Source organism: Semicossyphus pulcher, unplaced genomic scaffold, assembly GCF_022749685.1.
Source record: "Semicossyphus pulcher isolate SPU_LCO1_2020_fin unplaced genomic scaffold, fSemPul1.0.p SCAF_4, whole genome shotgun sequence".
Taxonomy (NCBI): Eukaryota; Metazoa; Chordata; class Actinopteri; order Labriformes; family Labridae; genus Semicossyphus; species Semicossyphus pulcher.
In genome coordinates this window covers 1,489,532-1,505,304 of record NW_027211715.1, presented here as the reverse complement: position 1 = coordinate 1,505,304, position 15,773 = coordinate 1,489,532, and the positions used below count along the sequence as shown (strand labels likewise).

At 42.8% G+C, this 15,773-nt stretch overlaps 1 protein-coding gene across 3 annotated transcripts in view; it reads left to right on the top strand.

The window, feature by feature from the left end:
- osbpl1a (oxysterol binding protein-like 1A) overlaps nucleotides 1-15,773 on the top strand; it is a 34,462-nt gene that overhangs the window by 11,570 nt on the left and 7,119 nt on the right. For all 3 annotated transcript variants that reach the window (XM_069679814.1, XM_069679813.1, XM_069679815.1), the window contains 6 exons: nucleotides 356-462; nucleotides 10,605-10,767; nucleotides 12,774-12,939; nucleotides 13,659-13,734; nucleotides 15,377-15,511; nucleotides 15,587-15,684. In XM_069679814.1, coding sequence (XP_069535915.1) covers nucleotides 356-462; nucleotides 10,605-10,767; nucleotides 12,774-12,939; nucleotides 13,659-13,734; nucleotides 15,377-15,511; nucleotides 15,587-15,684 — 745 coding nt within the window. The remainder of the gene's footprint in view (nucleotides 1-355; nucleotides 463-10,604; nucleotides 10,768-12,773; nucleotides 12,940-13,658; nucleotides 13,735-15,376; nucleotides 15,512-15,586; nucleotides 15,685-15,773) is intronic.

The following is a 15,773-nucleotide window of genomic DNA, read 5'->3' as shown; positions in this document are numbered from 1 at the left end:
CTTACATCCATCCATCCATCCATCCATCCATCCATCCATCCAATCACCCTCTAAAGACTTGAGACTTGACTTTTTTAAAAAGACCTAAAACTTGTCTTGAACTTGGCCCAAAAGACTTGAGACTTGACTTGGACATGGCCTTTGAGACTGGAAACCTGACTTGGATAGGGCCAAGAAGACTTGTGACTTGATTAGGACCTGGCCTTTTAAAGACTTGAGACCTGACTTGCAAATTGGCCTGCAAGACTTGAGACTGGACTCGGACTTGGTCAGAAGACTTGGTCAAAAGGTCTTCTTGACGTTGAAGTCTTCTAAATCTCAGTATGTCACATTGCTCTGTTTTTTGTCCCTTCAGGGTTTCCGTCCTCCATCCTGCAGAACATGCAGCACATCTGTGAGCTGTCCAATGAGACGAGCTCCAGCCTGAGTGTCTGTCTGAGCCTGTTCTCCAGACAGGAGGGGGTGAGTGTCCAGCCTCGTTTGACCTCCTGTTAGCTGTTGTCACTCTGGTACATTATTGATCATCAGCTCCACAACTCACAGCAGAACACCAGTTATTATGTGTATCCTTCAGCTCTGAAACTTTTGCTGCCAGACCAATAAAACTGAGAATTTGGAATACAGTTTAAATCAATGTAACATAAAAACTACAGTCGCTACCCCCGTCATTCTTTTTACATCAGAGAGCTGAGACTTCTCTCTTTTCCATTAACATGTTGTTGGTCTGTTGGTGATGTCATTACGTAACCTGATTTGCCTTAACGTGGTGACTGTGCGCGGGCAATTTGGCGGGAGAAGATCTTTTTTTGCATAATCCTATTGAAAATATGATCTGACCTAAAATAGCTGCAGCATGAATAATATACGTGACATAACATTTAGGTTGTAGAGATTTTAGGGATTAAAGCATTTAAATATAGTCCATGAAATGACATCACAATAATCAGAAATACCAATGTAAACACTCGACTTGCAGATGATGCCGTCAAAACATCTTTAAACTAAAAAACAAAAGTTACGGAGCTGAAAAAACTTCTAAAGTGTGCATGTTTGTACATTCGTCAGTAAGTGTGAAATTTTAATTTTTTGATTTTTAATATTTTTGATTTTTAATACTAAAATCAATTAATTATGCTTTACTTAATTATGCTTTACTCGTGTACGTTTCCAGTGTGCTGTTTCTGCAGAGACACATTCATGTTGACTTTTTTAAGGACTAACATCTTCTTTAGGCTGCGTAGAAAAACATATTTCTTTGTGATACGACCCTTAAAAATACAGATTATGTAATCATACTATAATCAACAGCATCTTATTATCCGTGACTCTCAGACATGTAGTGGTGTTTTTCTTTTAAGAGCAACCTGTAAAAACAAAATGTGTTTCATAAGACAGCGGCGGCACATTTCACACCTCCGTATGAAAGCAGCTCGGTGCAGCGCCGTGATTATGAGCTGTCAGATGGATTTTCTTTGTGTGTGGTTCAAAGGATCTGATTATAATGATGGATTCGGAGGATAGATTACATCCCTGCAGGACAGAAAATAGACGGCAGCGCTCATACCTTTCAACAAGTGCCAACCCTGAACATCAATCTGTGATAATGTAGAACTTAATTTATATAACACATGACTGAACACAGTTTTTATGTGGTGATTCACATCATAAGATCCATTCCCTGTTTTCGTGCAGCAGGCGTTTCCCTCGTGAGCTTCAGTCTGTCAGTGGGAAGGGTTAGGAATGGTTTATAAACTCATGGATGGATACTGAACCTGGAATTCTTCAGGAGTAAGTTCCAGAGTCTGGGAGTCGATGCTGCAAAGGCGCAGTCGCCCTTAGTTTGAAGTTTAGTACGTGGTATCACCGGGAGACTGTGGTGGGATGCCCTAAGCAGTCGATCGGTGATGCAAGGGGTTAAAAGCTCGGAGATGTTTCGGGCTGAGCCATTTAGTGCTTTATAAGTAATTAAAAGCATCTCAAAATCAACTCTCAATTTTGCACGAGTTGAAGTCGTGACAGAGAGGACGGACTGAGGCAGGGAAAGAGACAACTACAAAAATCAAGCCGGGAAAAGATGAAAGCATGAATGATGTGTTGTAAGCTGATAAGAATGGTTGCAATGTTTCGCAGTTGACAGAAACAGGATTGTACCAACGTGTTCACATGATAGTAAACTTCAGTTGAGGGTCAAATAAAATGCTTTCTGTATAAAGGTCTGAAAAACTGGGCTGTTTGTGGAAAGTTTGGGGCGACGATAAGAAGCTCAGTTTTGTCGGAGTTGAGCTGAAGAGAGTTATGAGACATTCACTTCTTGATAGCGGCCAGACAGTTCTCACCTGGGTTTACAGAGACATATAACAGAGTGTCAGCGGCGCAGCAGTAATACCACGTTCCACCAAAACAACTGCTAATCTGTCACAGGGGAAGCATATATATGGGAAAAGGTGTGCAGTACGCTAACATGCTCAGAATGATGATCATGCATGGATGCAGTTTTAACTTAGTTTTTATTCCTTTTTTTATCAGCACATTACAATGTTTACATTTCAATACAGTTCAGTACGTTTCTTTTCCTTTTCCCAGCTGTGTGTGTATTTTTATAAACATAGGATGAAATTAAAGAAAATAATAACAGTCATAGCAAGTCATTAGAAAATGTCCACTCATGAGGTTATAGGTACAAATCCTGGTCTGGGACAGGATGACAGCATTTTGATATATAACAGGAGGATCTGTCATCACTAATAAATATTGTTATTGCATCAGTAAAGGTAGCATAGGTTCCCATCTTTAGTAAAGGTGGCTTTCTGAAGCCTGAGTGAGAATGTGATCTGCTCCATTTGATAAATATCCCAAACCTTTGAATCCATGTTTTGTATGAGGGAGGTTCTGGTTTCAACCATCTGATGGTTATAGACTTTAAGGCGGCAGTGAGTCATATATTCAGGAGGTATTTATCTGCCCTCCTACCCAGACCTTTGGGTATTACTCCTGGGATTGCCACTGTGAAATCTTGCAGAATGTTCATTTTAAAAACCTCCTTCAGGGCATTAAAAACCTCCCTCCACAACACGCTTAGGACATAGCCAAAATATGTGGGCTCCGCAGCTCCTCCAGCATGAATTGGGATGTTGTGGACCCGTCTTGGACACTATTTCTGGTGTTCTGAAATATCTAGTAATTATTTTCCATTTGAATTCCCTCCATGTGTTAGAATTTGTAGCCAAATTGGCCTCGTACACACATCGCGCCAGTCATCCTGAGATATGTCTATGTTGGCCTCCGCTTCCCATCTCCTCCTTATCTGTGAGGAGTTGTCTTCATTCATAGATAAGAATATATCGTATAGTTTAGGAATTATTTTCTTTTCTCCAGCTCCAGCTTGTATCTCTATCGGACACTTTTCTAGGGGTGTAGGTTTTGTGAACTTATCCCATTCCTTGTGAGTCGTCAGAAAGGTTCTAAGTTGCAAGTATCTGAAGAAATTTGTAGAAAGGAGATCAAAATCATTTTTCAGCTGCTCAAATGTTTTAAGTATACCACCATCAAACAGCTGATGCAGTTAAATCAATCCCTGTTCTGACCATTTTTTAAAGCTGTTATCTAGATGATTGGGTGTAAAGGTCTTCTTAGCCTCCTGAGACCCTGCGTCCTCATACGGGGACATTACATTTTGGCTTCACAGCACCATAATATTTAATTCTGCGAAACTTAGACCCGTTGGTCTCATTCATGGACACTTTGTCCTCCACCCTGTGGTCACAAAAGCAAATTACACTGATTGGTGTACATTCAAGATGGCCGTGATCACGACCAACATGTGTTACAGTCGGTCTCTACAGAAAACTCAACCAGGTACAAAACCTCTTCAGATTTTATGATTGAAACTTGTTTATTTAATGCGTTTTAACAGTTGTAGCTTGATATGGCAGACAAATGTGACTAATTTCATCAATAGCAACAAGCTACACCACCGTTACGACAAGGTGCTCACATGAGGACATGGGGACTTTTTCAATGTAACACAAAGACGATTCTTAGGTTTTTTACTTATTACTTCCTATTAATCCCCAAAAGGTAGGAGAAATTAAAAATGCATACCAAACAAAAGCTCGGGTCTCAGGAGGATATAGCCAATACTTATCAAAGGTGAATTCACTTTGGTAGCTTAAAAGCACATTTTATTTTACTCCATATTTTAAAAGTGACCCTGGTCCAGTCCGACTTCCCTCCGGTGGGGGCATCTAGAAAGGGCCTGCTTTGTGAGGGATCCTGGCACAGTTGTGTTTCGATATTAACCCATCTCGTGCTTGTGTTCTCCTGAACCCATCCTATCAGGGGTTTCATTTGTGCAGCCCAGAAATAGTATTTTAAATTTGGTAGCTTGAGGCCTCTGTTGGACTTGGATAGTTGGAAGGTTTTAAGTCTAATTTTAGGACGCTTATTTTGCCAAATTAATCTTGACAACATTTTATCCAAATTGTCGAAAGCAAGCTTAGGAATATCTACAGGTGGCAGAACGGGGCAGAACGTTCACGCGGACGCTTTCAATGAGCCCCAGTAGAGAGAGAGGGAGCACAGGCCAACGATCCAGGTCACCTTTTATGCACTGAATTATTTTGGTATAATTACCATCACACAGGTTCTGTAGGGATAGGGGAATAAATATACCAAGATATTTAACACCTCCTTTACGCCTTTTAAACCCAGTCTGAAGTTTAACACTGTGGGGTATCTTGCCATTGATGTCCACAGCCTCTGTTTTATCCATATTTACATTATATCCTGAGTAATATCCAAATTCACTGATTAGAGTCTTAAGATGAGGTATTGTTGACGCCAATTCTGATAGATATAGTAATACATCATCTGCATAAAGTGACAATTTATGTTCCTCATTATTTATCATAATTCCTTTTATATTAATATTGTCTCTAATGAGTTGGGCAAATTGTTCAATGCTGATAGCAAATAGCAGTGGTGACAGAGAACAGCCCTGCCTGCAGCCGCGGTCCAATTTGAATCTCTGTGATATTTAGCCCTCGACTTTAACGGAGGCCTGGCGGTCTGAGTAAAGCGTTTGTGTCCAATTTATAAAGTTAGGACCGAATCCAAAGTGTTTTAAATTTTGAAATAAAAATTGTCAAGACACACGGTCGAATGCTTTTTGAGCAGCCAAGGATAAAATCATTGATTTCTTATCTTTTTGATATGATATTATATTCAGCAAGCGTCGTAGATTATCCCCATAATATCTTCCAGTAATCAATCCAGTCTGGTCAGGATGAATAATTTGAGTTATTATCTGGTCGACTCGTCCAGCCAGTATTGCAGTCAATATTCGCACATCTGCATTTCACAGTGATGTTGGTCTATAGGACTGGCCTTCTTTATGTATCACCACAATGGTTGCATCTGTCCATGATACAGTTTTAGAATACAGTGCATGGTGGTATGCTTTTAACAGCAGGGGGACAGTAACTCACTGAAAGTCTTGTAGAATTCGTTGATAGAGCCATCTGGCCCGGGGCTTTTATTTTTTAGTGTCGAGATCACCTGCTTAACCTCCCATTCTTCAGTTGGTTCATCTCGTTCCTGTCGTTTCCGCCAATTCTGGCAATTTTATGTAAAAATCTGCACGTTTTTTATCATCAGTGCAGCTGTCTGTGTTTTTATAAAGGGATTTATAGAAAAGTGCAAAGGTTTCTGCTATTTATTTTGTGACAAAGGTACTTTGTGATTTTATTTTTTGCACTATATTAGATGACTTTTGTTTTCTTAAATCTCAAATTTCCTTCAATCTGATCTGATAGTAGACTATCAAGTTCTCTACGTGTCGCATTTAATTTTTTTAATAAGCTGGTTGATGCAGACTGACACGCTGTTTAGCTTCCTTCTGTCTTTTCCTGGCACATGTAAATGAAAGAATACGGCCTCTCAGGAATGCTTCAGCACAGTCCCGTAGGATAAGGGGAGATGTTTGCAGGTGTCTAAGTAATTCTTGAGCTCTGTTTTGATGAAGGAGTTAAATTCTGTGTCATTTAGGACGGATGCATTTAGTCTCCATTGTTTAGAGGATGGTCTTTGGACTATGTCCCTCTTTAATTCTATAGGTGCATGATCAGATAGAATAATAGGCAGTATTTTAATATCAGATATTCTATGTAGGTCTGTCTTAGAAGTAAAGAAAAGTTAATGTGAAATCTCTACTTCCAGGGAACCTGCTCCTCCATACATCAACGAGGCCCGCCTCCGTGCATTGATATTCGAGCATTTTACTCATTGGGTGAATGCAGCCCTGCCTCTGGCAACGTTGGAAGTGTAGTCAGGAAATATCACGATCCGTTTCCCGCTGTACATCAGCGGAGCTCTGTCCCATGCTCTCCTCAGGACTTCAGCCTCGTCTCCATCATAGTGAAGCTTAGCGATTATCACTTGTGGCTTCTCCCGGTCCTCTGGAGCCCCGCGTACGTTGCGAGCGGTCGATCTTTATCTCCCGGTCCAGCTGCAGCACCTCTTTAAGCATTTTAGACACGGACTCTGGCGCGCTGGAGCCCGGGACTTATCAACGCCGGCAATCCGGATGTTTCCCCGTCTCATTCTTCCCTCCATATCCTCACCTCTGTCTTTTAATGTTACGACCTGGCTATGAAGGCTGGTTACCGTGGTTTGCTGGTCACCTCATCCGACCATGTGGATAGCCCTCCCGTCACGTCTTGAATGTCCGCCTTCATTTGATTTATTTTAGACCTGATAGCCGCTGAAGTGTTTGCATTTTCCGACTGCACCGCTCGTAGCTCGGATTTTAGGGGGTCGAAGTCATCCGCTAGGGCAGATGATGATTTTCGATATTTCTCCCCTCACAGTGTCGAGGATGTCGGCTTTGATGTTTTCGGCAGTCATGACTAAACTTTCAGTGCTTTCAGTCGGCGGGGGTTGGTCCGGGTTGGCTGGAGTAGGTTGGTTCTGCCTCGTGGTCCTTTTAGCTCGCTGATCGCTAGCTGTGTATTTGAACAGCTCCGTGTATCGCACTTGATTGGGCTCTTGGTGGGTTCTGATTATGATGTAGACGAGTTATTCGTACAAAAATGGCATTTTTAGACGGATATATTAACTATTCTGCAGCAGCCCACGGAAAAAAGTCGTCCTCCATGTGTCGCTCACTAGCACCCCCGCATGGATGCATTTTGAAGACCAGGATACAAGACCTCACAACGGCGCCTGTTTAGTCCAAGACAAAATGTTCGCCTGGTGCAGACGTCAAAAACTGGTTCCATGTGTAGTTTCTCGGTGAGCGGCCGCTTAATATGTGCAGCATTATTCCTCCTGCTGGCTCTGGTTGTGAGCTGCACAAATATGAAACCGTCATGGATCAAACATGTTCAAAAGAGTCACAGCTGACCTCGTGCAGTTTTGGGCGTTTTGCTTTGTTTTACAAACTTCTCTTTGGTGAAGGTAATGTGCTTCGTCCCGCGCTCCTGCACTGTGATTACCTCGACCCCATTACCTCAGTGTTTGCCTGAAGGGCTCTTTCAGCCCGGAGCGCGCCGAGAAAATGAGAGAGAGAGAGAGAGAGAGAGACAGAGAGAGAGATAGAGAGAGAGTTCTGCGGTTTCATGTACCTCCTGTAACCCTTGACTTGGTAATTCTAGACCTCATCACAACAGATCTGCACAGAATATGTCCACAGACACAGACGAAAGTTTGAAAGTGAGTTGAGTTATTTTAGGACGTATTAGGGCCCCATTAAAGGAAAAAAATAGAGATTACGAGAATAAAGTTGTAATTTTAGACTGTTGTTTGCCTAAATATTATAAATACCAGAAGAGCAGTAGAGCACTAAAATGAGGAACGTGTGAAGAATAACTGGAGCTGTATTTATTGAGCACACCCGGTGGCATGGAAGCATAGCAAACATGTACCTCGAGAGAACATGCGAGTTCTCCTGCCTAGTTATGCGCAAGCACATTACACAGGTATATATCAATACATGAGCAGGTTTCACAAATAGGAAATATCTTTGGGAACATCACTTTGTCAGAACTATCAGGACTCTGAAAAGACTCATTTTAGCGCAGGCGGCGGCTCCTCTGATATTACCCTTCAAAATAACATACAGGTTAACCAGAGTCTAAAATTACGACTTCATTCTTGAAATCTTAGATCATTTTGTCTCCCGTCATATTGCTCAGATCAGTAGCGACATACTCGCAGTCTTGGTAATATCATAATGTGTTGTTTTCTCCTCCCACTCCAACTCATGTTGTGTGTATCTGAGGCTCGAGGCTCTTTAGCGAGACGCTGCTGGTGAGCCCCGAGGCTGCTCCAAACCATTCCAGTGTTCCCGGTTTAACATTCGGTCGGGTGCTTTCAGGGTTCTTACCTGTGCCGGGCCTCCGTCGCTCGGCTGTTTGGCCTTTTAAACTGTGATGTGCAGAGGCAGAGCGCTCGATAAAAGGCTCACAGTATGTCTGAGCTCTCACCATGAATAGGCCTGCTCTCAGTAACTCAAACGTACTGTATATCTGAGTGTGCACATGCAGCGGGAACGCAGCAGCTCATTCTGCCTGTGAAGAAAAGATCCTGAATCAGTTTACGACCACCTGTGAAGGGGTCAAGCAGCAGGAAATCTCTCCTTACAGTCCAGTTTTCTGCAGCTAAGGCAGGTGAGCTGTAGGGTCATAGTACAGCACCTACGGCACTTCACCTGTTAAGTGAAAGAAATGAGGTCATCTCTTTGGCAGCTTCAGAGTATTATTCTCCACTCAGAGACAGAAATTCTTAACAAAGCTGCAGAATAAAGTTTGTTTCTGGTCAGGATCATTTTCAGAGTTGTAGGAAAAAACAGGCTGAACAAACGTGTTGGCAGCGCTGAGCTAACTCTCTGACAAGGCAGAGAGAGACTGTGTTCCAATCATCCCAAATTATTCAGTTATCCTGGAAAAGATCGACAATTTCCCAACGTATGCGTGTCGGATGCAGCACGACTAAAAATACCAGGATGTGTTTTTTTACACATTTTAGATTTTGCAGTTTGAAAGCCAGCATCATTTTTTTTGGCTCGTAGAAATCTGAAACAGTAAAGATCGGAGCGTCCTCAACTAAAGAGTTAGTTTGAGGTCATGTTTGGATAGGGAAACACGTGGCTGTCCTTGGCGTGTTGGAGCCCTCAGGTGTCCTTGGCGTGTTGGAGCCCTCAGGTGTCCTTGGCGTGTTGGAGCCCTCAGGTGTCCTTGGCGTGTTGGAGCCCTCAGGTGGGCTCAGTCTGCAGCAGAACAGCTTCTTGTGTCGGTCTGAAGCAGATATTCACGCTGATGGAAAGTTCAATGACTGTAGTGTTAGTGTTAGTTACGTCTCCTCTCGCCGTTCCTCCTCTACTCTGCTACTCGGGAACGGAACGCTGCAGGAGCCCCATTTGTCCACAGAGCTGTCAATCATGAGGCCACACCCCCTTTTTTATAACATCAAATAACTAATGAAAAGTAAACTTGTCAGAAAAATGAACACTTGGACATAAATCAGCATGATAAGAACTAACTATAATGACAGAAACCATGTTGGAGAAAAATGTATTTGACGTGTATTTTGATTTTATAGTCTGACTCATGTCCCATCTGTTAACATGGAGGAGGCGGGCTTTATGAGCTATACTGCAGCCAGTCAGCAGGGGGCGGTAGAGAGGGTTTGGACTCACATTGAGGGAGCTGTCATGTCAGCCATCTTTTTATGCAGTGTATGCAGACGACTCTAACGTAACGTTCAGGGCTGTAGTACACTGATAGTGCCACGGAGGTGTCAATCAACATGATGTGGCCACGCCCACACAGTGTTGAGAAATGATCTAAACACAGAATGAGGTGCTTTATTATTTTTTTAGTAATAGTTATGAATGTATATTTCATACAGATTTGTATGAATGCTTAATGAGACATTCGTAGCATGCACGCAATTTTACTATTTTAAGGCAAATCTGCAGAGAATTTAAGCACACTGGAAACATGGGAGAGCACTGCAGGGGAAGCTGAATTGATAAAGTGATCTTCAGTACACCCTGAAGCACCATCTTGAGGACGAAAATCTCCACGGTGCCTCTTCTATCAGTCAATAAAGTTTCACATCTTTATTTTCTCAACACTGTGAAAAAGAGGAGGTTCCATCCGAGTCCATCGGCCGTCACTCGATCCCCTCTCCTCCTCGGGAGTCGTGTTCTTCTGCAGGACATCTGAGACGGCGGGGACATCGAGGCAGCTGTCGTCTATTACAGATAAACACAGCTCATCTGTGTGTGTGTGTGTGTGTGTGTGTGTGTGTGTGTGTGTGTGTGTGTGTGTGTGTGTGTGTGTGTGTGTGTGTGTGTGTGTGTGTCTGTGTGTGGGCCTGATAATGACAGGACAGTGTGGAGGGGAGGGTCAGCAGGATGTTTATTCACAGCTGGTCTGACAGTGAAGCACAAAGCCGCCATGAAAACACGTATTTGTGTCTAAATGTGGACATTATTATGATGCTTCTTTGTGTGTTTCTGTGACTGATTTGTGTCTTCTCTTTGTGTGTGTGTGTGTGTGTGTGTGTTTGTGTGTGTGTGTGTGTGTTTGTGTGGAGCTCAGGTGCGCAGTGTGAAATTGGAGCAGGAGGTGGAGAAGAATAAGATCCTCTCTGAAGCGCTGCAGACTCTCGCCACCGAGCACCACGAACTTGAGCAATCCGTCGTCAAGGGATCTTCGCCACGGAGCGCGCTCAGTGAGGATGAGTTCCACGACGCCGTTTCTGGTGAGTTGACGAGTTATCGAACACGAAGAGGAGCGGCTGCAGGAGATTCTGTGACCCGCTCACACCTGCTGCTCTGTCATTCACCTTTAGGACACAGGAATACTTTTTCCCGCCACTGAATGTCTTTGGTATGTTTCCCGCTCGTCAGGTGTGACGTGAGAGAAAGTGCTGCCTGGTTTGAACAACTTAAACGAGTGTTTCTGGTGTGAAAAAGCTGCGTAGTGGAGTCACGTTTAAAACATTATTTTACTGGAGTTTAAACTTCTTGGTTCTTTATACTAAACTTTGTCAGTAGAAGCAAAATGTTTGATCTAACTTGATGCTTTTTTCTTGCCGCCACATGTCACCAGTTCTGTAGACGACAGAAAGTTAACATGATAAATGTTAATAGAGATGCATGGCAGAGTTGCATGCAGTGTTGCAGAGCATGGTTTGCATTGAGATTTTTTTGTGAAGGATATTTTATAGATTTATTTCACAAGCTATTACATGTTAATCATGGAATACATAAAGAAAAACTGTGTATAAAACCACATCATAAAATAGAGACAACTTACATTTTGATATTAATCAAGCAGACGTTTATTTCTCCTCTTTTGGTGAATAATATTTAGAGAGCTTCTGAAAGGAAAGTGAAGAGTAGGTCTCTACAGTTTGCAGGGACAGTCTCTAAAACAGTGTTTTTCCAGGCTCATGTGTTTGTTGTTGTAATGCTCGTTTTGGCCACCAGAGGCTGAAGTGCACAGATCATCGCATGGAGGAGGAACACACTGAAATTAATACTGACACGTCTTTATGACCTATAAAAGCAAGCAAGACCAGCAGTGACCAGATTGATTATTTCTTTATTGATATTGAATATATAATATTTGAATGCCTTTAACTGCTGCCGCGGGGTCGGGTCAGACGAGGACATTAACAGCACGTGGGTAAAATAGTCTTTGTTTACATTTTTGATGAGTGATGTTTAAATGATAAAAGAAAACTGGAGGAGATTTTATACCAGAAGACACAACCTTCATGTGTACTGGACAGGATCAGCAAAGAGATATTAGGTACCTCTTTGTCCACAGGGGGCGCCAGAATCAACACAAGCTGAATGTTCCTCACGGGAGCTTTAACCGATTGGTCAAATGAGCGACAGGCGTTTTTATCCAGAAAGCTTTCATGCAGCCGACGTTCAGCTCTCCGTCTGAGCACCGAGTTCAGGACCAGAGAGACAGTTCACGGTTAGTCTTTCTTTCCTCTCTCACACATGGTCCATGTTGTTTCACAATGTCGACAGCGGCACTCACTACACCACTGAGGTGCAACAAAAGCCCTGTGTGCTTAAAGCCAATAAAATGTTTCGTTTTTTTAATGTAATCTGAGAAAAAAAAAACTACAGACAACAAAAATAAACACATTTGATGCAGTAACTCAGTTTCCTCTTGGAAAGGCTGAACCAGAACAGAAGGAATGATTCTGAGGCGGCGAAGAGGCCAAAACTTCACAGAGACGTTTCTGTTGTTTTGTAAAAAATAAAAATGAAGAACACAACGAAACAGCTCGGCTGCAGGCGTTTGTTTTCACAAAGCATTGCACAGACATTCAGTTGTCAAGCTTTATTCACTGGATTGATTTTAATTTCTCTGTGATGTGCCTGAAGTGTGCACTTTATATTATCTGGGAGAATTAAGCATCCAGGTATCAGCAGAATATTAAAAGACTTTTCTCTTTGGTATTTTTGAAATGGGGTTTTTTCTTTCTTGGGGTTATTTTGTTGATCAATCCACAAAGTTCAGTATTTGCATTAACTAAGCTGATATTGGTCCACACTTCTGTATCTCCGCAGGTGCATGATGAAGTTGTTTTTATCTTATCCCTCTTGAATAAACACAGTTAGATGTTTCTACAGGTTTGAGCCGTGACTAAAGCTGGAGCTCAGTTTGCCTCGTTTGATTTAGAGTCTTCATGTAACAACACTTTGTTGGCGCTGAGTTGTCTCTGTGTGTCTCCTCCCTCAGAGTCGGACTCGGAGATCTCCCTGAGCGGCTTTGAGACGGTGGCCAGCCATTCGTGTGACGAGGACGAGGAGGAGGACGAAGGCTCCGTCAGGTTCAGCAGCCCCCGCGGCACGATGGGCGATCACCACAAGGACGAGGCTCAGCCCAACGGGATCGCAGAGCATAGGTCAGCTGTTCTCCGAACCCGCCCACAGCGTCCCAAACGGACAGCCGTCAGCCACTTGTCATGACAGTGCTGCACATCGCTCTGTTATTGTTTCTACTCTTTTATTTCTGTCGGCCATCTTTGTTTGTCAGCGACATGTCCTCCCTCAGGTCTTTCCACTTGATGCTGTGAATAATTTAGCGTGAGGTCCGGCCTGCTGAATGAGAGAAAGAGTTGTGTTGAAAGAAAGCAGCTCTGTGTGTTGGAGTGTGTTAAATATTGATAAGGTCACAGTGCAACAGAGTAATCAGTCCAGAGCTGGTTAATCCCTCCAGGCTGCTTTAGGGTCCAGTCCAGACTGTTTGGACGGATTTAACCTTATTTAAATAATAATGTGAACTCCTTTTTGTTTGTTGTTTTAAATTTATAATCCAAACTCCAACCTGAAAAACCTTTAGGGTAGTTTTAAACGTACCTGAACCTGTTAGAAGACTTAAGTGATGGCTGATCTCGAGGCCGGGTTTGTTGTCCGTCTCTCTCTGCTTCGTTCCCACATGTCCTTAAACACATCACAGGCTTTTGTCGACTTGAATCACTTACATAACCTGACACCTGCAGCTTTTATACTGTATGTAAGAACATTTACTCAGATTTTAGAGCGTAACGACGTTCATCATACAAACCTTTAGAAGTAACTGAAAGTGTGTTAATGTTTGTGTTATGCGTGTGTGTTATTTTAGGACCAGCCTTCCTGCCCCGATGTTTTCAAGAAATGACTTCAGTATTTGGAGCATCCTCAGGAACTGCATCGGAATGGTGAGAGTGACGTTATTATCTTTGCTAGCAGCCTGACTGTAGCATTAACTACGTTTACTGGACGATTCATCCTGACACTTTAGGATGAATCGTGATAACTGGTCTGATGACTCTTCCTCCAGCTTCAAAAGCAGGTCAAATGTGAATTTGTCCACCGCTGTGGTTTGTAACCAAACTACTGAAAACCTAAAGACACACTGGCATCAGCTGTCGTTTTCAGCTCAAATAGGCAAATGATAGAAAGTTAATTTTTATTAGGGTGGAAAATAACTGTTGTTGTCATTATCAATTTACCTGCAGAGCCCGAGCGACACATGTATTGGTTTAAAATCTTTATTTTGTGACGACATTATTTACTGTATATTACAGAACATCAATACAAAGCAGTTTGAGTTCCCCTGCAATCACACATTCTTCACATACTGCACACAGAAGCAGTCAGCGGTTATATCGGCGGCAGACCTGAGAGAAAGAAAAAAATAAAAAGGTGAAAACAAAAAACGACAAAAGTACAGTCAGTGAGGCTTTAAAAAAAAAACAATATTAGAGTTAATCATTCAATACCTCCTCACATATATAAACACATGTTTCTGTGGACGTAGACAAAAAGTAATCTTTTGGGGGGGTCAGGAAGCAGCCAGCGCCTTCTTATCACTTCTTTACCAGCAGAGATCAAAATACCGAACACATATTTATCCGGTCGTCCTGCCTGAAAATCAGCACTTCCTAAAAATAATGTGAACCAATGTTAAATATGTTTTCTAGTGGCTTGTGAAGCTCGGTCCAGAAAGGCCTGATTACTGGGCACCCCCAAAATACAGGCCAGTGATTGGCCTCTCGAGATCCACACCGCCTCCAACATTTGGCATCTCCTCCGGCTAAATGTGCTTTCTGTTTTTGTGTGATAAAGAAACGAATAAAACACTTCCACCCAAACTCCGCCACATGTGAGGATTTGTGCGTTTCCACTGGAACGTACAAACATCCAACCGATCATCAGTTACTGAAATGATACAGTACATACATGAATGTTTTAGCTTTTACCAATATGGCTTCTTTCTTATGCACAGGTTAGGTTACAGGTTAGCATAACTATACATTGTTAACCTACCAACTGTGATGCTACACGTGTTGCAGACAGTGCTGAGAGGACTGTAAACTAAGGAGCCACAGCGCCCCAGTGTCCTCTTCTTCCTTCCTTTGTGTGACGGCTGTTTGATGATGATCCATCAGGCCCACAACTTGTCCTCTTCACTTTTAGCGCTCGTGTAGTTTCAGAGAAAACTACAGACCAAAAACAGCTGTCACAGGCTACGGCTGAACCCAGACGCAGACTAACAACCGGTGGCAGGGCGTAGTGAAGGGGTAGCTGGTGGGGGTCCTGGGCTGGGGAGTTATGGACTGATATTATATGGCTATTTTACTTTTTCTGCACCAGAGAAAAAAGCAGAAGATGTTATATTTATATTTATTAACTCTGATGATCCTTCTCGGACAGAAACAAAGTCTGTACACCAGTCACAATGTTTTCTACCCTTTCAACAGTAACAGTAACAGAGTATTTCACTTCCAAGGACTGTTGTGTGAAGAGACTTTATTCTCTCTGTCACGTCCTTCGTTTCCTCCTCACGTCTCTTTACAGGAGCTCTCCAAGATAACGATGCCGGTGATTTTCAACGAGCCGCTCAGCTTCCTGCAGCGTCTGACCGAGTACATGGAGCACACGTACCTCATCCACCAGGCCAACACCTCATCGGACTCTGTGGAGAGGATGAAGGTAGAACTCTCTGTGACAGCCTGCACGGATCGTGTGACTCAAGTACAGATATTTAAACTGTTTATCTGTTGGCAGTGTGTGGCTGCGTTTGCTGTGTCCGCTGTGGCGTCTCAGTGGGAGCGGACGGGAAAACCTTTTAACCCTCTGCTGGGAGAAACCTACGAACTGGTCAGGTGAGTGGACTGTAATTATATCTAATTCTACTAAAGAGATGTTACTTTGGTTTACCAACTGTGTTAAACTGTCCTCCTGCTGGTCTCAG